The sequence below is a fragment of the Salvia miltiorrhiza genome, chromosome 2 (assembly GCF_028751815.1).
Source record: "Salvia miltiorrhiza cultivar Shanhuang (shh) chromosome 2, IMPLAD_Smil_shh, whole genome shotgun sequence".
Classification (NCBI taxonomy): domain Eukaryota; kingdom Viridiplantae; phylum Streptophyta; class Magnoliopsida; order Lamiales; family Lamiaceae; genus Salvia; species Salvia miltiorrhiza.
The window spans coordinates 72,018,618-72,043,039 of NC_080388.1; the positions used below are offsets into that span (position 1 = coordinate 72,018,618).

The window sequence follows — 24,422 nt, forward strand, 5'->3', positions numbered from 1 at the left end:
TTGTAAATAAAAAGATTTATAATTCAAACCTTGCTAATTTCCTTATTCAAGTAAAAAAGGAAAATAAGAAATAAGCTCTTCAACTTTGATTTAAAAGTAGCACATAAGCTCACCCCAAGGCCCAAACAAGGACGATGAAATAATCAGTCATAAATGGTTTAGGCGTATATAGTAACAAAATCAAAATATCTATACAAAATTTGCTATTTTAGTCAATTCTTCAAATTTGTCAATAAGCTATTATTTGTGCAATTTGTTGCAATTTTTGGCTACATTGCAAATTTGATCAAAATTAAGTTACTCAAGTATCTATTATACACAATTCTGTACTCGAGTTCACCGTAGTGCAACCTTTAATTTTATTTATGTAATTTATTCAAAAAAACAAAACAAAACATATAGATCACTGAAAATCGGACCGAATTCTCAAATTGGACAAAAAATAACACAAAATTTATAAACTTAACGAAATTGACATTCTAAAAAAAAAAGCAGAATCCTAAAATAAAATTAAAAAAAAAAACATTAACAGAAATATTTGTACTAATTCACAAGAAAATGCATAATAATGATAAAATAATAATTAAAATGTATTTTCGTCAAATCTTCAAGTGTTTGCAAATATTTTATCCGTGTTATCTTAAGTCACACGTGGAAGACATGTGGGTCTAATATACTAATATAGTATTTATTTTTACTAATATTTTAAACATGATTTGCAATCTACAATTAGATTCATTAAGTCATAATTCCCCGCAATTTAAAAAAAAAAGTCATTATTTCCCGCGACTAGAAAAACCTTGTCTATTTATTATTATTATTATTATTAGATTTGAGTTTTTACAAATCCAAATATATATAAATAATGCACATGCGATTGAAGTTGATTTTTAAATTTGTGGAAATTCCAAATTACGGATGTGTGTCAGGTAATTTGATTGCAAAACAAAACTAATGAATTCTTTGCTTCCAAAGTTTAACTTTTACCTCCAAATCTTTTAACGTATCTATTTTACATCTATATAAATGTGGTGTGTGTGAGAGAGAGGAGAGAGGAGAGAGAGAGAGAGCAGTAGCTGTGTACAAATTAGTTTTTGCTTATTTCAGCATTCTCTCTCCCGACGCTGCTACCTTCTCTTTCTCTCTCTAAAACTTGTAAATTTTCTGAGTCTTCCCATTTATATATACTTCTTCTTCTCCTATTGCTTGATTCGTATCTTATTTTTCCTGAGAAGGAAAGAGCAGCTCGATTTTATTCGGAATTATCGGTAATTGTTCTTCTCTGTGCCTATTCACTTCAATTGATTTCAGAGGATGGGGTTACGTTGTCAGCACATTATTTTATCTTATAAAATCGTTTCTGCTGATAGATTATGATTGTTTGTCGATTGGAACTTGAACAAATTACTGAAGGGTGAGAATTATCTGAATTGATTTCGATCTAGGGTTTTTTTGGGGGGATTTATCATTTTGGAGATGAATCAGATTGGTTTGATTAGTTTGGAGATTTACTTTGGGAAACTGAATTGCATATGATAGTTTCTGACTTAATTTGGATTTTTTGTGATTTCATTCGCATATGTTGTTGAGTTATTGTAGAAATGGAATGGGATCGATGGGTCTGTTTATTTAATTTGGTGATTTGACGTAAATTCATGGACTGGGAATTGTGGAAACAGTGATCTTGCTGTTTGATTAACTGATTTATTGCTCACGTGTATAAATTATTGGCCAAATACTTTTTTATTGAAATCAGTTCTTCAGCCTTGCATAATTTGCTGGGAGGAATAAAACAGTGAGAAACTTAATAATAGCAACCTGTATATGTATGTATTATTTTGGTAGTATCGTACATATTCAATAATAATATGTTTCATTTTTACATCATATAATATAATAATGGGTGCCTGGACAGATGGCAAGGGGAGGCAAGGTTAATTACAAACGTAAGACAAGAAACAAAGTCCGACTGGAGAAACAATGTTCAGATGAGTCTGATGAAGATTACAAGGTGGATGAAGATGAAGAGTTTCATTTGTCTGAAGATGACTATTGTTCTTCCCTTGCTGAGGATGATTCAGATGAGAGTTTCGGGAAATTTGATGATGAGGAAGAAGAGGAGTGGATAGAAAAGAAGGATAAGACAAAGAAGATTGGCAAGCCAGGAGGGCGAAAATCTTTTCAGACAAGAAAGAAAAATATGGTTGTGAAGTCTAGAAAGAAAAAGGTATCAGACAGTGAAGATGAAGAGGAATATGACGATTATAGTGTTTCTGGTGTGAGGCAACTAAAGAAAAATAAAGTCTCACATGAAGAAGAAGAAGAGGAAGAAGAAGAAGAAGAAGAAGAAGAAGAGGAAGAAGAAGAAGAAAAAGAAGAAGAAGAATATGATGCTGATGGTGATATTGAAGTTTTTTGTCGACAAGATGAGGATGACTTTGTTGATGAAAATCCAAGAAAGAAATCCCGAGTTTCAGGAACCGAGATACATGAAGATTCTTATAATGAGGATCCTAAAGAAAAAGATGTACTTGCATTTAGCGAAGAAAATGAAGATGAAGATTATAATGTGTCTGATGATTCTGATGATGAGGAATTTACTCCAAGTGAGGTTTTGAAAAGTAGCAGTAGGAAGCCAGTAAGAAGACGAGTTTTAAGGACAAAAAATAGGTCTAATCTTTCAAAGGAATTTAAAGATCATAACCCTGCTTCAAGAAAAAGGAAAACAATCAAGGAGTGGGGTTGGGGCAGGAGGAAGAAATCAACTGTAACTGTCAATTCTGATTCTGATTTTGTGAGCTCAGAGTCATCTGATTATGAATTCACAATATCAGAAGAAGAGAGAGAACAGATTAAAGAAGCTACTCGGTTCTGTAAGAGGTTGAACACTAATTTGAGGAGCTCTAGCTCTTTGAAAATGACTGAAGAGGAAAAGTTAGTTCCTTTAAAAGGAAAGCGCCCAGGAAGAAAGGGTAAACAAAAGGTGGTAGATTTGAATATTGAGATTGGGAAGCAAGTTTGTGGGATTTGTTTATCTGAGGAGGGTAAAAAGACAGTCAAAGGAGTTTTAAATTGTTGCAGTCATTACTTTTGTTTTGCTTGCATCATGGAGTGGTCGAAAGTGGAATCTCGCTGCCCTCTCTGCAAGCAAAGGTTCACAACCATCAGTAGAACTGCACGAACGGATGGTGGGCATGATCTAAGGGATGCAGTTTTTCCAGTTCCTGAGCGTGATCAGGTATCAGGACATATACAAATTTATATGATCAAGACACAATATCTTCTTTCTTATCTCTTAGATACTCTACTTATCTCATTTTCTTTTACAATTACTTATATATCGTTGTTAATAAATACTGTCAGGTTTATCAGCCATCTGAAGAGGAGCTTAGGGGCTATCTTGATCCATACGAAAATGTTCTTTGTACAGAGTGTCTACAAGGTGGGGATGATGCACTTATGCTTCTTTGCGACCTCTGCGACTCACCTGCACATACTTTCTGTGTTGGTCTTGGACGTGAGGTACCAGATGGAAATTGGTACTGTGATGGCTGTAGGCCAACAGCCCTTGCTTCCTCAAATGCTCAAGGTCTGAATTCTACTCCTGATCATGGACCAAGTAACAATTTATCAGTTGGCTCATCACCTGGTTATGCTGTTCGTGAAACTTTTGATCTCAATGAGGCATATGTACCTGACACCCCATTGAGTCAAGTAAGTGGGCACTCTCAATCACCAAGACATTCAATTGGGCATTTTCAACCCACTTCGCCTCCCTCTGGGTCTGGGGCATTCACTCTGCATGACAGACGGCGGATACAACGAGTGATACATCGATTTCTTAATAGCAGAAGTCGACAACCTGAAGGGAATGATGGTGTGGCTTCCCCATCAGCGATTAATCTTTTTGGTTCACCAATTGGTCGTGGAGTCATAGCAACTCAAAACACAATTATGCCCAGGATGGCTATGGCTCCACAAAATATCTTTCGGGGAAGACTGGCTGACTATAGCACATCTTCATTGTACAATAGGGATGCCTTCTCTCCAAGACTAAGCAATTTAAGGGGGGATGTACTTCAGAGTCAACCTTCTACCTCGAATGTTAACAACCCTTTTGGTGGATTATCACATAGTGAATATGCTGGGATTAATGCAAGGATTGGTGGGGATTTGGTTCAGCAGCAACTGCATCCTTGCAGCACCACATCAAACACTGGGGCTGATGCTAGCACGACCCCGTTTCAATTTACAGAGGTGAGCACTCAGCCATTCTTTCTAGTAAAAAACCAAGGGTTGTTACTTGTCATGGCTACAGATCATTTTCAAGAACATAACGTGCTACTTCAGAAGCATGCCATATAGCTTAAACAAAATGGTTTTACTTTCTTAATCAATGTTTTTTTTATGGCTGTTTCCCTGCTGTCTGTTGAGTTGCCAAAAAAGAGTTTTAGAAGCTTTACTTACTCTTCTCGAATTCATTTCTACCGAAACACTTGTCCAGATTTAATTTTTAAACCATCTCTTAAATTTTAACCACACTACAATGCAACCTTATATTCTCAGCTCGCATAATTAACTCTTCACTTGAACTTTTTCGTATTGAACACGAGCTAATATTTTCGTGTTTTCCTCAAAATCATTTTCATGCAACTACATTATACCTACTTACTGGTTAACTTGGGTGTGCTATGTTGAAGCAGGCTACCGTACCTTCAAGGACATTACAAGGATCTCTTCACACTCGATTTTAGCTGAATTCGAACCTGAACTACGTTGCATTGGACTATTCCCAGCACAGCACATACACACAATTTTTATTGAGGGACCAACATCCAGAGACGTAGACACATCGAATCGAAGGTTGATGCTTATCTTGCTCCCATTGCTTTGTGAGGAATGTGGTGAGTAACATGATGCCCACCCTTCTTGTCTCAAAATTCTGATTTGGGTGACTTCACCTCCTTTTTAAGTAGGATTTACTAGATTTTGTCCACACAATATTTGCTAACTCATGTAGATTAGGTTGTTGCTGACATTTGTTATTTGTATATGGATCCAAGAACAGGCCTTTGTACACTCTCTCCCTGCGCGATTTATTGGCTTGTCATATTTTTTTAAGCAGTTTGAAACTGCGTTTCTTCAACAATCTTCATTTTTTGGCGTACTCTAATAAATCATCATTGGTTGTGACCTCTTACTTTAATTTGCGCTTCATCTTGCGTTATACAAAATTATATTGGATGTATGAATTGTTGGTCGATTTTGGCTCGCAGTTCAAATCTTTTTATATTACTCCATTCACAAAAAAGAGTCTCGTTTACTTTATTTTATTTTTTAATTAATATTGTACTTTTATTCTACTTTTTTGTACTAACACTACTCTTACAAATTGTACTTCTATTCCACTTAAAATAATTTTAACAATTTTATTAAAATAATTCAGGAATTTTAGTAAATGTATATTTTATCTTTTTTATTGGATACTATAAAGAATTTTATGAAATTATTAAGGCAATTTCCTAGTGAAGCAATAATGGGAGAAAAGTCGTGAAAAACGGATCATTCTATGTTCTTTATATTATTATATTTTTGTGAATATTTACAATATTTATTTATATATTTAAATTAAATTAAATATGTATATTTGATTTAATATATAAAAAATGAATTTAACAGAATAATTAAAAAACGTTGATAATTAGTACTTCCTCTTACCTTGAAAAAATAGTTTATTTTTGTCATTTTAATACGTCCATAACATATAGTCCATTTCATTTATTTAATTATTCCACAACAAAACAATATGGCTTATCAAGATAGATCATTTTAATATGTCTATAACATATTATTCTCAATATATCAATTTATTTACTTATTTTATCATATATGACTTGTCAAGATAGATCATTTTTTCTCTTACAATAGAATTAATTAATTATACTTAACACTACTCACAATGTTGTGTGACGGAGGGAGTATTACATAATTAACACTCACAATACAATCAACCACTTTTATTAAAATTCGTGTTATTTTTTCCTAAAATTAATCTTTTGTGACAGAGGGAGTATTACATAATTAAAAATATCAAATCGAAAGTTAAGATTAGTTCTTAGAATAGAAATTAAATAGAAAAAAAAAAACGAAAAAGGAAAATAAAAGAAGAACAATCAATAAAACAACTTTTTTTAAAATCCCTAAATTATTTTCCTGTATCAATAAATCGATGGACATATATTAAATTACATTAATTTTTGGATATTTCTGCATCAAATGGCGCCGCCGCTCATCTTCTTCTTTCCTCCCAAAATCTATACTTCAATTTTGCAAAAATCAGCCTCCATCCCAGCGGAGGGAACAGTGCCTGATTCCTAAATCTCCATCATCGCCTTGTCGCTGCTGCTCCGATCGCAGTCTTCAGCTCAGGTATGCCTCTCTCCGGCGTCTCCACCTATATATGATAATAAGATTGACTGAATTAATATTGATTTAAGATTGTCGAAGAATCGCAGAAATATGCTTTAATTCCTCAATTTATTTTGCTAATTATAGCCCAATTATCTGCTCTGAACTAACTAATCAATTGCAAAATTCTATTTAGGGTCTTTCTCATTCCATGCATTTCAGACATCTCCACACCACCATCTTGCGTTCGTCGCGAAACGGAACAGGAGCTAATGGGCGTTATCAAAATACCAGCCACCTCCTCGAACCACCCGCCAATAAGCTGCCGGCGAGGCCTAGAAGCAACAATTTCACTGACGCTGACATGGTGAAATGCACATTAGCTATCAGAAACCACATGCGTAATAGCCAATGTGATGCTGCGTTGCGTTTATTCAACTCCATGCCTCGTAAAAATGAGTTCGCCTACAACGCTATGATATCCGGCTACTTTTCAAATGGCGAATTTAAGCTGGCTCAGCAGATGTTTGATAAAATGCCTACGAAGGATTTGGTCACTCGAAATATAATGATCAAAGGTAATATTAAGAACAACAATCTCGGGGCTGCACGGCGGCTGTTCGATGATATGCCTGTGAAGGATGTTGTCTCGTGGACCACAATTTTGTCTGGGTATATGCAGAATGGGTTAATGGACGAGGCAAAAAAAGTTTTTGATGAAATGCCTGAGAAAAATATTGTCTCGTGGAACGCAATTTTGTCTGGGTACCTACAAAATGGGTTACTGGACGAGGCCAAGAGAGTTTTTGATGAAATGCCTGCGAAAAATGTTGTCTCGTGGACCGCAATATTGTCTGGGTACATACAGAATGGGTTAATGGACGAGGCGAAGAGAGTTTTTGATAAAATGCCTGTGAAAAATATTGTCTCGTGGAATGTAATTTTGTTCGGGTACTTGCAAAATGGTTTATTGGACGAGGCCAAAAGAGTTTTTGATGAAATGCCTGTGAAAAATGTTGTCTCGTGGACCACAATTTTGTCTGGGTACATACAAAATGGGTTAATGGACAAGGCCAAGAGAGTTTTTGATGAAATGCCGGTGAAGAATGTTTTCTCGTGGACCGCAATTTTGTCTGGATACTTGCAAAATGGGTTATTGGACTTGGCCAACAGAATTTTTGATGAAATGCCTGTGAAGAATATTTTCTCGTGGAATGTAATTTTGTGTGGATACATGCAAAACGGATTAATGAATGAGGCCAGGAGAATTTTTGATGAAATGCCAAATAGAGATTCAGTCTCTTGGGCGACAATGATAGGCGGGTATGGTCAGAATGGTGACAACAAGGAGGCATTGCGGTTTTTTATTGAGGCGACAAGGGATTGGGAAAGGTTAAACACATGTGCTTTTGCTTTTGTTTTAAGTACATGTGCAGACATTGCTGCTTTTGAGCTTGGGAAGCAAATACATGGGCTTGTTGTTAAAGGAGGAATTGAGTTTAAATGCAACGTGGGAAATGCTCTGGTTTCAATGTATTGTAGCTGTGGAAACATCAAGGAGGCATATGATGTTTTTAAGAGAATTGATGATAAAGACGTGATATCGTGGAATACAATTATTAATGGTTATGCGAGACATGGCTATGGGCAAGAAGCTCTCCAACATTTCGATTCAATGAAACAAACGTCTATCCAACCTGACGAAATTACAATGGTAAATTTTAATTGTATTTGTTTTCTTTTTTGTTTTTAAACATAAAGATCATGTTATGTCTACTTATATTTTGATTGTGCCTATAATACAAAGCTTAAAGTAATTCTTAGAGCTAGATGTGGTCTTATATGACTCGTATTGTATAATTGAACTCTGGAACTAATTTGAGAATATGTTAATTGTGATTGATTAATTGTTATGTGAAATACCTTTCTACATCTGTTGAATGAAAGTATTCACTTGTTTTGATTTAGGTTGGTGTTCTAACTGCTTGTAGTCACACGGGTTTGGTAGACAAGGGAACACATTACTTCTATTCTATGAGCCAAGATCACGGCATAGAGCCAGATATAAAGCATTATAACTGCTTTATTGATCTTCTTGGTCGAGCTGGGCGCCTCGACGAAGCTCAAAACCTAGTAAAGAGCATGCCTTTTGAGCCAAATGGAGTAACATGGACATGCCTACTTAGTGCTAGCAGGATTCATGAAAGTACAGAGTTGGGAGAAATGGCTGCCAAAATGTTGTTATCTTTGGAACCATGGAACACTTCGTTGTATGTTCTTCTTTCCAACTTATATGCAGCTTCAGGCCGATGGGAAGATGTTAAGAAGATGCAATTAAAAATGTGGGGTATGGGTATTAGCAAAACAACTGGATCTAGTTGGGTTTAAGTGCTAAACAAGGTTCACACATTTTGTGTTGGAGACTTTACTCATCTCGATAGCAAAAGCATATGCGCCTTCTTGGAAGAGTTGGATTTGAGGATGATTTCCATATCTGCGCATTCTTGGAAGAGTTTGATTTGAGGATGAAAGAGGACGGATATGTCTCCGCAACAAAAATTTGCGCTACATGATGTGGAGGAAGAAGAATAGCTGCATACGCTCAAGTATCATTGTGAAAGGTTAGTTGTTGCATATGGGATTATGAAGATACCAAGTGGGAGACCTGTTTGTGTTTTCAAGAACTTGCGCGGCGATCTAACACTGACGAAGATCGCTGGGAGGTTGATCATCTTACGAGATGTTGGTCGTTTTCACCACTTCGAGGGAGGTGTATATAATTGTGGAAGCTATTGGTGAATTCTCATATGTTTTGTTCCACCAGTTTGATTGCTGATTGTATTCTGTATTGGCATGACATGGAGTCTCTTTTATTTTGAAGATATTAATTTATTCCTAGTTTTACTTATTCTTTTCTAGAATGTTGTAATAATATTGAAATATTACAATGCTATGCTTTCTTGATGATTTTTCTGGAAATAAAGTTGTTGAAGGTATGAGAGTAACTTCTTGTTGAATAATTCATTCTCTTTTCTTATTGATGGGGTTGTTTGTCTGAATGTTTTGATGAGGATTTTTTAGAAATAACCTTTTATGTTTCTACAATTTACTCTCAATTCATTCTTTTAATCCTATTATGTGCTTTCTACTTCAAACTTGAAAGTTTTTGCAAAATCAATTCTTAACAAGCTTAAGGAAATAGTGAAACTGAGATTATATAAACATATGTGCTTCTGAGGCCAATATTAAAATATTCTGCCTTTTTTTTTTAAGAAATTAAAATATTCTGCTTTTACTTCAATTTACGTTTGATATACTTGTTTTTTATGTAATACTGTTAGAAATAAAAATGCAATTATTGATAATTTAAATATTAATAATGACTACTGAATTCTAGTGGCGAATGAGACATTTATTTATTTTATTTGTGCTGAAATCATAATCTGAAACTTGCACTTCTAATATTGGCAGATTTGTTTGGAAACATATATACTACAGAAACCAATAAGATAACATTGTGCTGTTGTGGGAATGTACTAATTAATAGTATATTGCCATTACCACAAAATCTTACCTTCATCATAACAAAATTAAAATCAACAATTAATAGTGCAAAATATGAGATAATAAGTCTATCATCTTCTTCTTGAGCAAAGCATGAAGCAGAAACCAGAAGAAAAATACATGAATCTTCAAGACCTACAACTAACCTCTACATAACATAGATTACATTTATTACTACAAACTTATTTCACTTTCCATTTTCCATGCGCCGGCATTTATAGTCGCCACCCATCTTTGCAGTTTCCAGCCAACTTCAACAAGACTTAGGAATTATCATCGAGCATCACCGACAACACAAGTCCTTGAACAAAGTCGCTTCTCTTCGCTTTCTCCTCCTGATCTTTGATCGACATTGGAGGCGGACGAGGCTTTCTGCATATCAGTACCCGATGGCAGAGGTTAACAGACTCGAACACGCTTTAAGGAAGGCCAAACAAATTTAATAGAAGCAAGCAATGTCACATAACATGTGAGATGTCAATATAAGCATAATTAAGTGGTCTTATTTTAAGGCCAGAGACATAAAGTGTCTAAAAACCAATCAAATAAACCAATACATCCCAATGGTTTCGTATAAAAATCACGGTGGATGGCATAGAAGAGGTTATACGTAATTTATCATCCTATCAAGTATCAACCAACGGGGAACAGTTTCCTTTCACAGTTCTAGTTCATGATAGTTTACGACTTCCTAAGCAACTAAAATAATGTAAAATTTTAGTCATTGTTTAGGTTTCTAAAGAAACCACTATCAAACACTAGCACGGATTCGGAAAGGCTTGAAAGATCTTTTGCATCAAATGCTGCCTCATGATAGAGCCACACAACCATAGCAAAACAAAAAAATAACTAACCTCTCTGAAATGCTCCCAGTTGTGCTTTTCTTGGATGTTGTTGACTCAGCTGAAGAGTGTGATGGAACAATGCTTTCATAATCTTCAACCATTGGCAAAATAAATGAGGACAAAAGCGGGTCAGGGGCTGCATTGTTCGAAGAAACTATGCAGGAAGATCCTCCAAAAAGGGATTGCAAGTTCCCTTCTCTTAGCTCTCGCCTCAACAAAGAAAGCGTAGAATGTGAACCAGATTTTCGTGATTTTCTCTTGCGCTGCATGTAATATTTAGTCAAGGGATTCAAAAAGTCGTTGTTCACTCGAGGAATAGAGCATGCTATTGTATCTGTTATAGGAACAAATGAAACAGCCATTTGAGCTAGATATAACATGACCTGCCTACAGTACCATGACATCTGCACAATGCTACTTTGATTGCTTAAAATCCAATTTTATGAATTACAGCATGAAATTCTGTTAATCTTCTGCTGGATTATTAAGAAGAGGGGACATAGGAAAAAAATAGACGTTTGACAGTAAACTGCAAGTATATCTGAAAATGGTAATTATTCTGAGAAGGATATCTTAAAAATATTCCCGTGTTGCAGCGTTATATGAGCCACCATATCAACGCCCACCCTCATCGCACAAACTGGACACACCTGCAAGAATAGAGCCCGTATTAGTAGTTTTTTCTAACAGAAAACATCTGAATAAAAAACCATCAAAATATGCTTTCAAACAAAGAATACACAAGTGTACCAAACTCTCAAGAGAGAATAGCCAATGAGAAATTCTTATTACTAATAACCAGGAATTGAATCCACAACAATAAAGTCACTACATCACAAGAACAAAAATAGTGACATCGAAAGAACTGAAAAGTTATACGATATAATAACCTAAGCCATCTGGAGCATACCCGAGTCATGCCAAGATTACCTAAATCATAATTGCCACCAAATGCTACAATACCCCAAAAGACATGTAAAGTAAATCATATGAGAAAGTCATCGACGAACATTTAGTGAGATAATAATGGTCAAATAGACATCTCAAATGATGCAGATTTTGCCAACAACTGTACAATGAAATAAGAGGACTCACCCCATTCTTGGCTTCTATAGGATGCTCATCATCAATGTGGCAGCAGAGTCCCACAATATCAAAATAGTCCGAACAGAAAGGGCACGGATATTCCTCTCTTATATCATCATCCATGTCAATCTCCTCAAAGCCCATGAGCATTTCTGCATCAAAGCCATCCCATTTTATTCCTATATAAAATACAAAAGCAACGAGAAACCCATCAATCTCAAATGCTAAAGAATAACACACACAAATGCAGCTGTGAGATTTAGCAAGTCACATAAAAATCCAATCTTTCATTCCTTGACAATTGCAACACCCACATAGAAACCAAAAACAGTTAGCATATGCATCTACGGTCAAATCCATAACACCAACATCAAATGAAAATCTTTGGAGAAATCATACAAAGATTAGTCAATTCAACAAACCCTAGATTAAAAAACCCAATCTTTGAAATGAAAAATTACCCCCACCATCACAATGCAAATATTTAACCAAGGCTACATCATTTCAGCATCTAACAAGAAGCCCAGATAAAGATTACATTTTTTTTTATGTTTTCTTTAGCAAGGCAAACAAGAGACATCGAGGCTTTACCAGATCGAGATTGAAGAGCAGATTGATAGCGCTTGGAGGCAGAAGACAAACGAGCAGCCCAAGAATTAGCATCCATGACTTCTTTCTTGTCAACCCCAAAATTCCCAAAATTTATAATTTGGTTTCTTTTTTCTGCAAATCCGAGCTGTTCCTCAAGAGCTTATCAAACCAATCAAGGGTGCTCTGATGAAATTCTTGCCCAAAGATTTCCTTAATTTGTGAATTATTTTACAGGAGTTGAGAGAGAGACGACGATGGCGGTGAGATGAAATGAAGAGAGAGAAATAGATGGGAGGGGGGGCTTGCGCTTGCCTGCCTTTGCAAGGTGAAATGAAAATCCACCGAAAGGGAGCAGAGAGTTGTCTTCCACACACCTTTTATATTCTTCTTTTTATTTCATTTCATCTTTTTTTGTTTTGTGGAATTTGGTCTTCTGACAGCTTGACGTTTTTGATGATGTCTGATTGTAATTACTCCGAAAATCTATGGATTATAATCAGATTTTGAGCATAACTTTGGACAATGTTTGGGTGAAGAAAAAAAAAATTGACAATTTCCTGAATTACAAGTAATTTTGGAGAAAAGTAGAATGCAATATCCTGCTTTGCCAAATGTCACCATATGATCTGCCACACAAACATATTCCCTATTTGGATTGGGTATCTACTTCTACTTGGATTTTATTTACTTTGGTGAATAACAATAAAAGAATTACCTAAAAAAACAAATCAAAGAATTAACTAATTGCTTTCTCTTTTATTAAATTGATGGATGTCCTATTGTTTGACTAACTTGTCTTTTAAGAGAAACAATAATAATTCTCTAATTTTTCTTATCGATTTTGGAATTTGATAGTGTAAGAGTGTGTGGGACTATAATTAATTTATCTTTACTAAAAAACTAAACCAACAAAATCAAATGAGATAACATGAAAAAGAATATAGATAAAGTCAAATGAAACTGAGAGAATAGTTAGCATTGTAACTTAGTTGAAGTTTTTTTTTTTTTTTTTTTGAGGTAACTTAGTTGAAGTTGTTATTACTAGTTAGTGGTTGTTATTTGAGTTATGAATGATTTTTTTTTCTTTTTCTTCTTTTTTTACGTGTGCGTTGTCATTATAAAATTTGAGCATTCAAGTTTTAATTGGAATGATGAAACTAAAATAGACTAAATAGTTAGGGTTGCGTTTTATTCAATTTTCATATATATCAATTTATTTTTTTTAACGAAAGCTTAGCCGAAATTAATCATATTTATACAAAAAAATAAAAATTTGTGAATTCATTAATCATATTTCGTTTGTAATTCACCATCAAAACCTTATAACCTTGTGAATTAAAGACAAAACAATAATTTAAACCAAAAACATCTATTTAACTATTTTTAATAAATGAACTTGTTAAAAAATACTCCCTCCGTCCCAATATAAATGTCTCATTTTCCATACTGAGACGTTTCAATATAAATGTCTTATTCTTTTTTTAGCAATATATTCGCATTCTATACATAATATTTAAATAATTTTCACCAATTTACTTTATCTATTTTTTACATATTTCTTAATTTTCGTATCCAAAAACTATTATTGCGACGAAAAGGGTAAAAACTAAAAAGTTAAAAAAATGACAATTCGCAATACATGTTGTTTTTGTTGGAAGGGACCCACACTCAAACAGCTAAATAGGCCCCACAATACATGGCTTATACTTCCATTTTCATTCTTCGTTTGTGCGAAAACTCACCGCGGCCCGTATCACGAAATTCGCCAACCAAATCAGGCCCGATTTCCAGCCCGAACACTTCCCATTCCTATCTGTCAGTTAACCCGGCCCGTTTAGAAGCCGGGCCAACCCAATTGCTCGCCATTTGCAGATCTATCATAAACTGAAGCAATTTCGTGATTTGATCATTATACGCGTTGGTAGATTCTGTGAAGATATTGATACGTCTTTTTTGTTTTAATGGCGACGAGGAATCGGACGATTCTGTTTAGAAGGTATAGGGATGCGTTGAAGAGCGTAAGGGTTCCGGCGGGCTCGTCGCCCTCCAGCTCCGGCGGAAGAGCGGTGATCGAGCTCTCGACGGCGTCGTTGCTTAACCCTAACCGATCTTACACTCCTCTTAGCACTGAAGATCCCGGAACCTCCAGGTACTTTCATTCTAGTGTGCTGTCTGCTTTTGGTAGTTGGATTTATTTATGTATTGTTTTCGATTTTTTAGATTTAATTATGAATTACTTTTTGAGATCAATCAAATATTGTGTCAGTTCTTGAGCTGATGAACTAGGTGGCATTGATTTGCCTGATTGGAGGATTGTACGCTATGAGATATGTTTTGCCTCTATCGCATCAAAAAATAGTTCACCGTAGAATATGATCCAATTCGTTATGATAGTTGGTCCATATGATATGAGGAATTGAAAAGAAAAAAGAAAAAGTAATGTTTGCTTAAAAATTTAACATTTTATTGTTCCATCTGAAATTCCGAATCATTGCGAAACCTTGAAGTGAGAGGCGAACAAATTAGTTCACTTTTGGTTTACAAGCTCAGAGCAGAAGTAGAGGCTCATGAATAAAACACCTTTGATGCAACATCTTCCATTTACTCTTGAACATAATTGTCTTTAATGTAAGCACTGGAACTCTAGAAATAAAAAATATGTATTTCATTTCATCCTATTAGTATATATATATATATATACACACACATATGCACCTGCTCATACTGTATGTATGTTTTTTTGTCGTGGTATCATCTGTGTATTGCCATATTTGTAGAGTTACATATTGGTTGTGATTGCTAATCAGACACAAATAGAATGGTACTTCTTGAATGTTAATAGGCTATCCGATCACATAAGCTAGATAGCAAGGCGGTCAAAGGGACTAGATGGTTTTTGCAAATAGGATTTGGAGTTCGCTCTACACCTGATCTCAATTTTAAAAGCTCTTACATTTTTCCATTAATAAAGTCAATTATGTGGATTATACATTTGAGATATGATACTTTGATAAGTGAAAACTTGCGAACTGAAATGTGCATTGCATGGGGGCTACTTTAATTATAATAACTCATAATTGGTATAATACAAAACATAAACATTATTGCTCAACGAGCTTGAGCCTTTTATATATTTTTTACTTGCTAACAGTTTCTTCTGTTAGTATGACCCAGAGGTTCGTGTATATTGTTACAAGCAAAGACCCCGTACCACCTAACCTGACTGTCCATTCTTTTAATTATTATTACAGCAGGGGAACAGTTGCAGTAGGTTTACCACCAGCTTGGGTGGATGTATCTGAAGAAATAGCGACTAACATACAACGTGTGAGAGGGAAGATGGCTGAGTTATCAAAGGCTCATGCCAAGGCTTTAATGCCTTCATTTGGGGATGGTAAAGAGGATCAACGCCAAATTGAGGCACTAACACAAGAGATAACTGATCTTTTAAAAAAATCAGAAAAAAGATTACAAAGACTCTCTACTGGTGGGCCTTCAGAGGATTCAAATATCAGGAAAAATGTCCAGGTATAATTTATACTTCTGTATGCTGAACTGTATGTTTCATAAGTACATGTGATAATCTTCTGTTTCCTGAACTGTATGTGAACATAAGCCATTTCTGTAATCTTCTGCTTGCTGAAGTGTATAGGATGACATACTCTGACAGAAACATACACAAGTCAGTTCACCTGATAAAATCAGTTTCTGATTCAAGCAGAAGAACAATATGTTAGTCATTGTTTTCTATGCAGAATGGAAGTTGTCGTGACATTTAATATTTTTCACCCTTGATGAGTATATTCTCCCCAGCTAGTGTCTCTCTTTATGGAGTTGTTGATCATCTGCTGATCTTTACTTTCAAATTTTAAGAACTGTGGTTCCTGTGGCTCTCCATTCGTCACAGATTAAGATTACTCCTGTTGGCCACATAATGTTGCTCAGGCAAAATGTTGATCAGTTTTAGTCTTCGTTATGCCTATGTTATGAAAGTTTGTGTTCAGTGTATACATGGAAGATTGTGCTTAAAGTTAAAGTGAAATATTTCTTGCACAGCGGTCATTAGCTACCGACCTTCAGACCCTCTCAATGGAGCTACGCAAGAAACAGTCAACATATTTGAAACGGCTTCGGCAGCAGAAAGAGGTGGGATTTCATTTCCTGATGCTGTCATCCAGAATTGGATGTTAAAATATCTTGATCAAGTTCTGTTTCAATGAAATACACTTTCCTCATTGTGACGGGAAATGTCTTGGCATTCCTGTACATGCCAAGCTCTAATTTCCTGCCATTCTGTGCAGGGTTCTGATGGGGTTGACTTGGAAATGAATTTAAATGGCAGCAAGTCGACAAGGGATGATGATGATGATATGGATGACATAGTAAGTGGATTTCTTTTTAGGATATGACATAAACTTCTATTTATAGGGATTTAGTGCCTTGGTTGGAATTTGGGTTAGTAGACAGATTCTGTGCTCAGATAATTGTGCAAAAAGCTTTCATGCATGCACACACAGATGTACGCACATGTATTATGTATATCAAATGTAGCCTATAGGTGTTTCTAGTAGAATGGATCTTTCCCATGTGTACATTTGGTACTTACTGTAGCATCATCTAAGTCCAACCTACAATTCCAAAAGTCTTGGTATTTATTTTGTAGTATATGAGTTGTATCAGAAGTTTCCTATGACCTGAAGTGAGAGTAAAAATGGTATCTTCAAATCTTTGAACCAACTGCAAGAATAACCTATTTTAGAACTTGGTACATTTTACTTGGATAGCAGCAACATTGAAAGTCTTTGACCTCAAGCTTGGTTGTTGATGCAAGAATAACCTATTTTCAACCATTTGCTACTGCAACCCACCAAACATGTTGAAACACTGATCTTCTTTGATCAAAGTGGTATGTCTATATGATTTTCTGGTTGTTACATCGAGGGTGCGTTCTCTTTGATGGAAAATGGTGGAAAACATATATTTTCACCATTTTCCCTCCCACTCTTGTCACATGTTTTGTATGGTGGATAATTTTCCCCAGGAAGCATGAAAAAAAATTCCGGGCAGCGCCTTTTGTCTCCTTTTCACACCAATTCAAGATAATATTATCATGGGATAGTGGTATAATAATATTTTCCTATGTTTTCCTCCATAGTGTTATATAAATTTCCCATCCTTTTCTTATCCCTCTTTTTCTCATGATAAATTTACAACCAAAGAGAACGCACCCCAATAGTAAAATGAGTTTCCCCTGCTTGCAAACTGCAATTACAAGGACCTGATAGATGACTGTTTAAACCTGGGTTTGAGTTTGGAAATTTCTTAGGCCTGTGACTAGTGTACCTATACATCTGTCTCGCCTAATCAGACAATTCTCATTCAAAGTGAGGATAAGATCACCTTTCCTGGATTAAATTTTTTGCCACTTACCCAGAAATTTATAATCATTTTAGAGTCTTCGATCACCTTCTGACTGTTGTTTCTTTACCCCAACATACAATCTTCTAAATATGTCCTGAGTGCTCCTTAACCTCCAGTTGTTTGCCAACATTTTAGGGATTCAGTGAACATCAAATGGCCAGACTAAAGAAAAGTGAAGCATTCACTGCAGAAAGGGAGAGAGAAATTCAACAGGTAATTTAGAAGATTTACGTTTCCTGTGTGCAAGAGCACTAGATGTTGCGTTTTTCTTATGAAATTTTTGTTGGTTTTAGGTGGTGGAATCAGTCAATGAACTAGCTCAAATTATGAAGGATTTGTCAGTTTTAGTCATTGATCAGGTTGGATATTACATGCTTTTCTCAATAGCTACTGATACAGAAGATGTCCAATTTGATTTACTTTTTTGCCTCCAAACAGGGGACTATTGTTGACAGGATCGATTACAATATTACAAATGTTGCAGCCTCAGTTGAAGATGGTTTGAAACAACTTCAGAAGGTCTGGTCTCTTTTTTCAGCAGCCTTTCGTGCAAGTATTCCATATTTTAGTTAGGATTATTATTAATTTTCCGATTAACTTTGTGTTGGAATGGAACAAAATTGCAGGCAGAGAGAAGTCAAAAACAAGGTGGCATGGTTATGTGTGCGACAATTCTTATTATTATGTGCTTCGTGATGCTAGTACTCTTAGTTTTGAAGGAGATCATCTTCTAAGGTATGATAATCTGGTATGGTTATAGTCTCATCCCAATGAGTCGGATTTCCAAGTTTTCCCAGTCACCGACAACCTTATCTTACTATATGTCAGAAAAAAGTCGCAGTTTATTCGTGCTCGTGCTTTCTTTCTTCCCTGTAGCATTTCCGGCATCATGTATAGTCTCGAGGATTTCATAATTCATTCTTCTCTTCTTTCCATCTTTTTTTAGGAGGATATCATTGTAGTTGTTTTGAGTAGACGGCCTCAAATCTTCTGTTGTAAGGATTCATTCTTCAATTGGGGAATACAAATATTTGACATTCGATGCATATGTATTTAGTAGTATTTACTTCTCTTTTGCCCAAAATCTAATCAAATTGTCACTCTCACTGCTTCTAATATGTTTTCGGGTACTAACTAAACTTTGTCATTTCCTGGTTTTCGTTTTATGGATAGCTGTAATGAAATCTCAAGTTAATTTGGTTAATAAGGGTGAATATATGTATTTGTATTTATTTTATTAATCTCCATATATGATCAGCAACAACAATAACTAAATTATTAATTACTTTCTAACATAACTTAATATGCAAAATACCCATTACGATCTGAGAAATTTGAACCAAATCTACAGTTTGTTTTATAAAATCTGAATCAAATTTTAGTACCAAGTTACAAAATAGTAACACATATCTAGTTGAAACAAAACCAACTTTTATTATTACTATTACACAATTATCTTCAAAATGAAATCTCTAAAATTCAAATCTTTCAGTTCAAACTTCTCAATGAAATATCCCTCCTGTTTGACGAAAGGAAGGATCAAGATCCCAATATTCATCATTTATCCATCAATATTATGAACTATATTTTCCCCTTAAATTCACATCATCTCTGTGAAATAAACAACATGCCAGGATTAAAATTTGGAAATGCAGACAACAATGATGAAAATAATTTGTTTTGACAACAAATGGTACATTTAACTGCGTAATTCGGCCATTAAATGCGAAACGCACTAGCTGTACATTGGCACAACCTAATGATTCAAAAGAATGAGATTGAAGATGCTACAACCAAGTAATTTTACAATCTAGAATCTAGGCATTTCCTATTTAAAGGAAGCTTGAATGAGGCCAGATACCGGCAGTTTCAAGTCATAAGTGAGTCTCTGGAGAACCAACGCCAACAAATGTACATCTGATAGGGCTCTATGAGCTGGCCCGACCGATGGAATGCCATAGTGCTCACGGAGGGCCTGCAGCGAAACCCTTGATTTTGTTCCTGAACACCATAGGATAGGACAATTCGGTTAGGAATCACTTTGTACATGCAGATACTACATATAGAGAAAGACAGAAATGAGTCAAGAACCTTTAGTCTTCATCACTGTACGAGCCAGAGGCAGGGTGTCGAGAAACAACCAATCTGTAGGAATCTCATAAGAGCACCGACTAAATTCCCTTTTCAGGAAGGGGACGTCAAAAGATGTCCCGTTATGAGACACCAAGACCACAACTCCACCAGGCAACTGGCGGCTACGGACATACTGAAGTAGGACGGGAATAAAATCCTTCATCCTACATACGGCAAGCTAGAGTAAAACTTGTGCATATGTTAATTTTCTGAAACTGAAAGTAGAGGTTGGATTTGGAAAATGAATTTCCATAAAATTCTGCATTCTATATATTCTTCCCCAAAATCAACTGTCTAAATCAAAATGCACTCTCATGCGTTCAGCTAATAGATAGAGAGAACTCAGGCTCGTAAACTGAGAATCATAGTCTATTTATGATTATCAAACTTACAGAAACGATGGACCTAGACATTTAAGATTAATTAAAAGGGAGAGGGACGTTAAAGGAAAGCTAATACATACATGCTTTGAGAAGGAAATGTAAGAATAAACAATAAATACGGTATAAAGAGAGAAAGGGAGCAACAGAAGGAAAAGAGATACCAAAAACAGATGCGAAAGAATGATTTCAAATGTCAAATTAAAGAGATATATCTTGAAACCAGCATAAATTTCATTCAAAAAGTAATAGAAGTTGTTCCTGATCCTTGTCCACCATATAATTTATCAAGATATGTTGTTCAGGTCTGAAACTCAATGTCTGATTACCTGGGTATATCATATCTGTTAACCATATTGGTTGAAATGCCATGGATTTGTTCATTTGGCACATCTCGTTCTGGATTGATTAGTGTCTGTAAGGTGCTGTTTTCGCCCCCTCGAAGGTCTTGGCATGCGATCTCAATTATTCGATCTCTTTCTTTGCCGAAACCAGTGGTTTCAATATCAAAACAAATAATGGTTGCGAGTCTGGCCAAGTCAGCATAATGCTGATTTCGTTCAACTTCTGCTCTTTCATCGTACGTATTCACTTCAGTGCTTGAACTTTTAGATACAACATTGTTCCTGATACTTAATTTTCTGGTCCTCCGCACCTTAGTTGTTTCTAATTTACCAGAATCGTTGCTTGTTTCAGGAATGATATTACGACTGATACTCTTATTGCTAGTTAGGCTCTCCTTATTTCCTCCGGTGTTTGAGTGTATAGTCCGTCTTGTCCACCTCCTGCTATATCCTCCTTCAAGCTCATAGTTGTTTGAACACAGAACCTTGTAGCTGCAACTGCTTCCACTGCTGCTACGAAATTTAGACAAACTCTCCCACCAACAATTAGCTAATGAATGAATTCTGCATCGGGGAAATGGCAAGAGAGAGAAGCACATTGCAATTGTTTTCATTCAAACCAGATCCAAAGTGGTAAAATGTTTTGACCTGCTGAGGACACAAGCAACAATTTAACAAAATTTCAGACTAATTTAGATATCCGGCTGTAAATGCAACCAGTATTCCAAACTTCTAATAATCACATCACATTATACACATCCAACATCAGAATATGCTAGTTTAGAACAGAAATGCAAAAGAACTTTGCAGCAGAAACGTTAGCATTTAGAAAATGACAATTTTCTTTTAAATGCATGGAATGGAATAAATGAAGAAAAACTTCAGCTTACACCAAAGGAAGCTTGTGAGGAACCAATATCTTAATGCGAACGATAAACTAAGAAAAGATATAGCAAACCCAAAATTGAAAGACAACCTCCCAACACTAAGATACATAACCATTTACTCAGTTAATAAAACATACGAAGAGCATTTAGCTTTCTAGTCATAAAATTATGCCTGTCATATAACCAAGATATGTACAATCACTCATTTCTCTATTTACTACGTCTAATGTTAGCAAAGTCACTCTTACAAATTAAGATATAAAGCAAAGCGCCATTATTAAACCAAGGGGCCTCCAGAAAAGTTTATAGCTTCGAAATAATCCCAAATACGAAAAAGCAACCAAACATGAAAAAAGTTTCTCATGAAATTATGTGTGTGAAGCTTTGAAGTGGATGATAGTATTCTATGAAAACTGAAAAGACAAGCATAATAAGGCAAATAGTATTGAGAATGAAAGCCACTTTCATTTATACAAAACATCATTCTAATAAGGTTTAGCTGAATCATAAAACAAGAGTGATATCACAGACTAGAAAAGGCCTTGTTTGCCATAAGTTTTGTTACCTTGAATCAACCATCAAACATTAAATCGTAACAGAATCCTTTGCTTTGTGAATAAACAAGAATTTATTACCATGCCTCAAAGAAAACATTTGGGATACAAAAAATCTTTTCATGAATCCTTTAACATGAACAAAAGGGCGAGATCATATACATAAATGTCAACACCATGCTATTTCCTTGTTTGCCCACCTCAATGCCTTGAGATTGTGACATTAAGAAATAAGTGAAGGTCAGCTCTTAAGCACAGACTATCACAATTAGACCTCCATTGCATCAAATAAACTACTGAATTCATTTAAAATTCCATCCATGCTCCCTCATATGATTTTTTTCCAGAAAACTTTGGTGGTTAAGGATATTTAAGAAACTGACTCTAATTTAGAGCTTTTTTGAGTTCCTCAAGCCAACAGGAATTTCAAGAAGAATACTGATATGCTCCTCTATATGAGAAAATGCCTCCGTGTTTTGTTCAAGAAAAGTTATCAGATAAACAGATAATTCAGTATCCACCCGAAAACTCCAATCTGAATCTTAACTAATCATATCCTGTAGATTTAAAGCAACATTTTTAAAAAATTATTTAAAAGGAAAAAAAAGGTGAATGAACTCGCAGACCTATCAGATGCATTAAGTTAAAACTCTAATTTTTCACGAACCAAATGGACATTAAACACAACCCCTTCTGTAATCAAGCACAGTGTATTAAAAACAAAAGTAACGACATTGCAAACAAAAATGTGCATATATTTAAAGGCACAAACCCATAAATTCAACTCAAACCCATAAAAAAAAATAAAAAAAAATCAAGAGATAAAACCTTCTGTTACATCGAACATGATTAATACCAAGCCAAACAACAAAATTTCAGACCCGAACTCACAAATGGGGATATCCGCCGGACCCAAAAGGTTAAAACTTTGGCAGCAAAAGAGGAATCCAGTTAAGTCAATCCATAATTTTTGCTCGAAAAACTCAAAAGGCCAAAAAAGAATATCAGCCTCTAACCAAATAAACAACACATTAAGATCGGGTACTCATTCTGGGAATTCGGAGGCAGAAAATGGAGCAAAATGTATAAATAGAATTAGATAGAAAGGGGGGAAAGGAAGCATGCCTGAGGGGAATCAGTCGAAATGCGAAGTATCTCCTTGAAAGATCCAATATTTAAGATGCTTGGATGAATAAATAGAGAGATGAAAGAGTTGAGTGTGGAGGGAGAAATCAAATAGAACGTGGGAATGAATGGAGGCTTATTAGAGCCGTAGAGGTGAAGCGAAACTGAAATGAGGAAAAGCGCTCTCTCTCTTTCTCACTCAGATATTATTTTTTTCCTTTTTTAAGATAAAATTTTCTTGAATAAATAAATAAATTGAAAATGAAGTTGAGCAGAAGCCCACCCGAAATGTGCGGATCGTGGCTCCGATCCATGTTATACGGGCCACGTAACTTAACTCAATTACAGTTTTTCGATTTCCCAAATAAACAAAAAACTATTTCCTCTTTTTTACCCAATTTTTGGTTATAAATTGCAACACAACTCACACCTTAGTATCCACCAATTAATTTGATTTTCAGTTACTAAATACATTCCGTGTGTCAAAAAAATTTTTTTTTTTTAAAATACCTAAACAGATTTTCAGTGACTAAATAGATTTCATGTGTCCTACCTAAAAAAAGTTACTATGATTTTTAATTTTAATAATAATAAAAAGTGCAAGTGAAGGACTGTCCAAAAACAATTTGAAATCGAGTTCATGTTGACTTTTTTTGAATTTTGTACTAAAAAAAGAAGCTTGGTTTTTTTAATTTATCGAAAACCAAAAGCGATTAACTGATTCAATAATTGGATAACCAAAGTCATTATATATTCTATACAATTTCCAAAACTAGGCACATTTCTATTTCGATTAACCAAAAACTTTGATACAATTTATCCAAAATCGAACCAATTAATATATCCATCCAATCACACAAGAACAATGATCCACTTCAAACACTTCAAATTACATTAAATGAAATCAATATCTTTAAAACTAGTAATTTGTTATGTTGATTGTTATCTATGCAACCAACTCCTACATCAATTGAATATGGGTGTGTGACCTACTAGCTACATCTGCACTAGTTGAGACCTTTTAGAAACACAACTTCTCAATAGAAAATTTTAAATTTTGAAACATCATCTGAATAAATCAAAC

At 35.1% G+C, this 24,422-nt stretch overlaps 6 protein-coding genes across 15 annotated transcripts in view; 3 read left to right on the forward strand and 3 right to left on the reverse strand.

Moving 5' to 3' along the window:
* The window catches only part of LOC131008955 (uncharacterized), a 984,029-nt gene that overhangs the window by 653,031 nt on the left and 306,576 nt on the right, over window positions 1-24,422 (reverse strand). The gene's annotated exons all lie outside the window — the stretch shown is intronic.
* LOC131008918 (uncharacterized) lies at window positions 1,037-5,206 on the forward strand. 2 transcript variants are annotated; one of them, XM_057936036.1, is made up of 4 exons: window positions 1,037-1,268; window positions 1,916-3,238; window positions 3,364-4,257; window positions 4,704-5,206. In XM_057936036.1, exons 2-4 carry the CDS (start codon window positions 1,916-1,918, stop codon window positions 4,752-4,754), a joined length of 2,268 nt encoding a protein of 755 aa, XP_057792019.1. In that variant the 5' UTR covers window positions 1,037-1,268; the 3' UTR covers window positions 4,755-5,206. The 2 variants fall into 2 exon arrangements, with proteins under 2 accessions (XP_057792019.1, XP_057792018.1); XM_057936035.1 differs by having other exon boundaries at window positions 3,364-5,206.
* On the forward strand, window positions 6,246-9,413 carry LOC131008929 (pentatricopeptide repeat-containing protein At4g02750-like). Its single transcript, XM_057936049.1, has 3 exons — window positions 6,246-6,429; window positions 6,605-8,122; window positions 8,377-9,413. Exons 2-3 carry the CDS (start codon window positions 6,620-6,622, stop codon window positions 8,794-8,796), a joined length of 1,923 nt encoding a protein of 640 aa, XP_057792032.1. The 5' UTR covers window positions 6,246-6,429; window positions 6,605-6,619; the 3' UTR covers window positions 8,797-9,413.
* On the reverse strand, window positions 9,966-12,966 carry LOC131009028 (protein DEHYDRATION-INDUCED 19 homolog 3-like). Of its 2 annotated transcripts, none has more exons than XM_057936221.1 (5): window positions 12,495-12,966; window positions 11,913-12,082; window positions 11,388-11,467; window positions 10,827-11,084; window positions 9,966-10,344 (listed from the first exon to the last, which is right to left on the reverse strand). In XM_057936221.1, the coding sequence occupies exons 1-5, from the start codon at window positions 12,568-12,570 to the stop codon at window positions 10,236-10,238; spliced, it is 693 nt and encodes a 230-aa protein (XP_057792204.1). In that variant the 5' UTR covers window positions 12,571-12,966; the 3' UTR covers window positions 9,966-10,235. The 2 variants fall into 2 exon arrangements, with proteins under 2 accessions (XP_057792204.1, XP_057792205.1); XM_057936222.1 differs by having other exon boundaries at window positions 11,913-12,055; window positions 12,495-12,862.
* On the forward strand, window positions 14,205-18,961 carry LOC131009001 (syntaxin-43-like). 3 transcript variants are annotated; one of them, XM_057936183.1, is made up of 9 exons: window positions 14,206-14,643; window positions 15,746-16,022; window positions 16,551-16,640; window positions 16,796-16,876; window positions 18,051-18,128; window positions 18,209-18,274; window positions 18,354-18,434; window positions 18,542-18,650; window positions 18,744-18,961. In XM_057936183.1, the coding sequence occupies exons 1-8, from the start codon at window positions 14,456-14,458 to the stop codon at window positions 18,647-18,649; spliced, it is 969 nt and encodes a 322-aa protein (XP_057792166.1). In that variant the 5' UTR covers window positions 14,206-14,455; the 3' UTR covers window position 18,650; window positions 18,744-18,961. The 3 variants fall into 3 exon arrangements, with proteins under 3 accessions (XP_057792165.1, XP_057792167.1, XP_057792166.1); XM_057936182.1 differs by having other exon boundaries at window positions 14,205-14,643; window positions 18,542-18,961; XM_057936184.1 differs by having other exon boundaries at window positions 14,205-14,643; window positions 15,749-16,022; window positions 18,542-18,961.
* Window positions 19,552-23,553, reverse strand: LOC131008999 (exonuclease DPD1, chloroplastic/mitochondrial). 5 transcript variants are annotated; one of them, XM_057936175.1, is made up of 4 exons: window positions 23,339-23,553; window positions 20,758-21,420; window positions 20,007-20,212; window positions 19,552-19,916 (listed from the first exon to the last, which is right to left on the reverse strand). In XM_057936175.1, exons 2-4 carry the CDS (start codon window positions 21,384-21,386, stop codon window positions 19,744-19,746), a joined length of 1,008 nt encoding a protein of 335 aa, XP_057792158.1. In that variant the 5' UTR covers window positions 21,387-21,420; window positions 23,339-23,553; the 3' UTR covers window positions 19,552-19,743. The 5 variants fall into 5 exon arrangements, with proteins under 5 accessions (XP_057792158.1, XP_057792159.1, XP_057792161.1 ...); XM_057936176.1 differs by having other exon boundaries at window positions 20,758-21,423; window positions 23,339-23,551; XM_057936178.1 differs by having other exon boundaries at window positions 23,105-23,546.

Excerpts from the sequence above, each read along its gene's own strand:
- LOC131008918 (XM_057936035.1), top strand. The coding sequence starts at position 1,916 with ATGGCAAGGGGAGGCAAGGTTAATTACAAACGTAAGACAAGAAACAAA. Across the intron at positions 3,239-3,363 it reads CAGTTCCTGAGCGTGATCAG|GTTTATCAGCCATCTGAAGA; the intron begins GTATCAGGACAT and ends AAATACTGTCAG.
- LOC131008929 (XM_057936049.1), top strand. The coding sequence starts at position 6,620 with ATGCATTTCAGACATCTCCACACCACCATCTTGCGTTCGTCGCGAAAC. Across the intron at positions 8,123-8,376 it reads AACCTGACGAAATTACAATG|GTTGGTGTTCTAACTGCTTG; the intron begins GTAAATTTTAAT and ends GTTTTGATTTAG.
- LOC131009028 (XM_057936221.1), bottom strand. The coding sequence starts at position 12,570 with ATGGATGCTAATTCTTGGGCTGCTCGTTTGTCTTCTGCCTCCAAGCGC. Across the intron at positions 11,468-11,912 it reads CTATAGAAGCCAAGAATGGG|GTGTGTCCAGTTTGTGCGAT; the intron begins GTGAGTCCTCTT and ends CTATTCTTGCAG. Across the intron at positions 10,345-10,826 it reads ACTGGGAGCATTTCAGAGAG|AAAGCCTCGTCCGCCTCCAA; the intron begins GTTAGTTATTTT and ends ACTGATATGCAG.
- LOC131009001 (XM_057936182.1), top strand. The coding sequence starts at position 14,456 with ATGGCGACGAGGAATCGGACGATTCTGTTTAGAAGGTATAGGGATGCG. Across the intron at positions 16,023-16,550 it reads ATATCAGGAAAAATGTCCAG|CGGTCATTAGCTACCGACCT; the intron begins GTATAATTTATA and ends TTTCTTGCACAG. Across the intron at positions 16,641-16,795 it reads GGCTTCGGCAGCAGAAAGAG|GGTTCTGATGGGGTTGACTT; the intron begins GTGGGATTTCAT and ends CATTCTGTGCAG.
- LOC131008999 (XM_057936175.1), bottom strand. The coding sequence starts at position 21,386 with ATGAAAACAATTGCAATGTGCTTCTCTCTCTTGCCATTTCCCCGATGC. Across the intron at positions 20,213-20,757 it reads AACAGATATGATATACCCAG|GATGAAGGATTTTATTCCCG; the intron begins GTAATCAGACAT and ends TGCCGTATGTAG. Across the intron at positions 19,917-20,006 it reads TACAGTGATGAAGACTAAAG|GAACAAAATCAAGGGTTTCG; the intron begins GTTCTTGACTCA and ends TATGGTGTTCAG.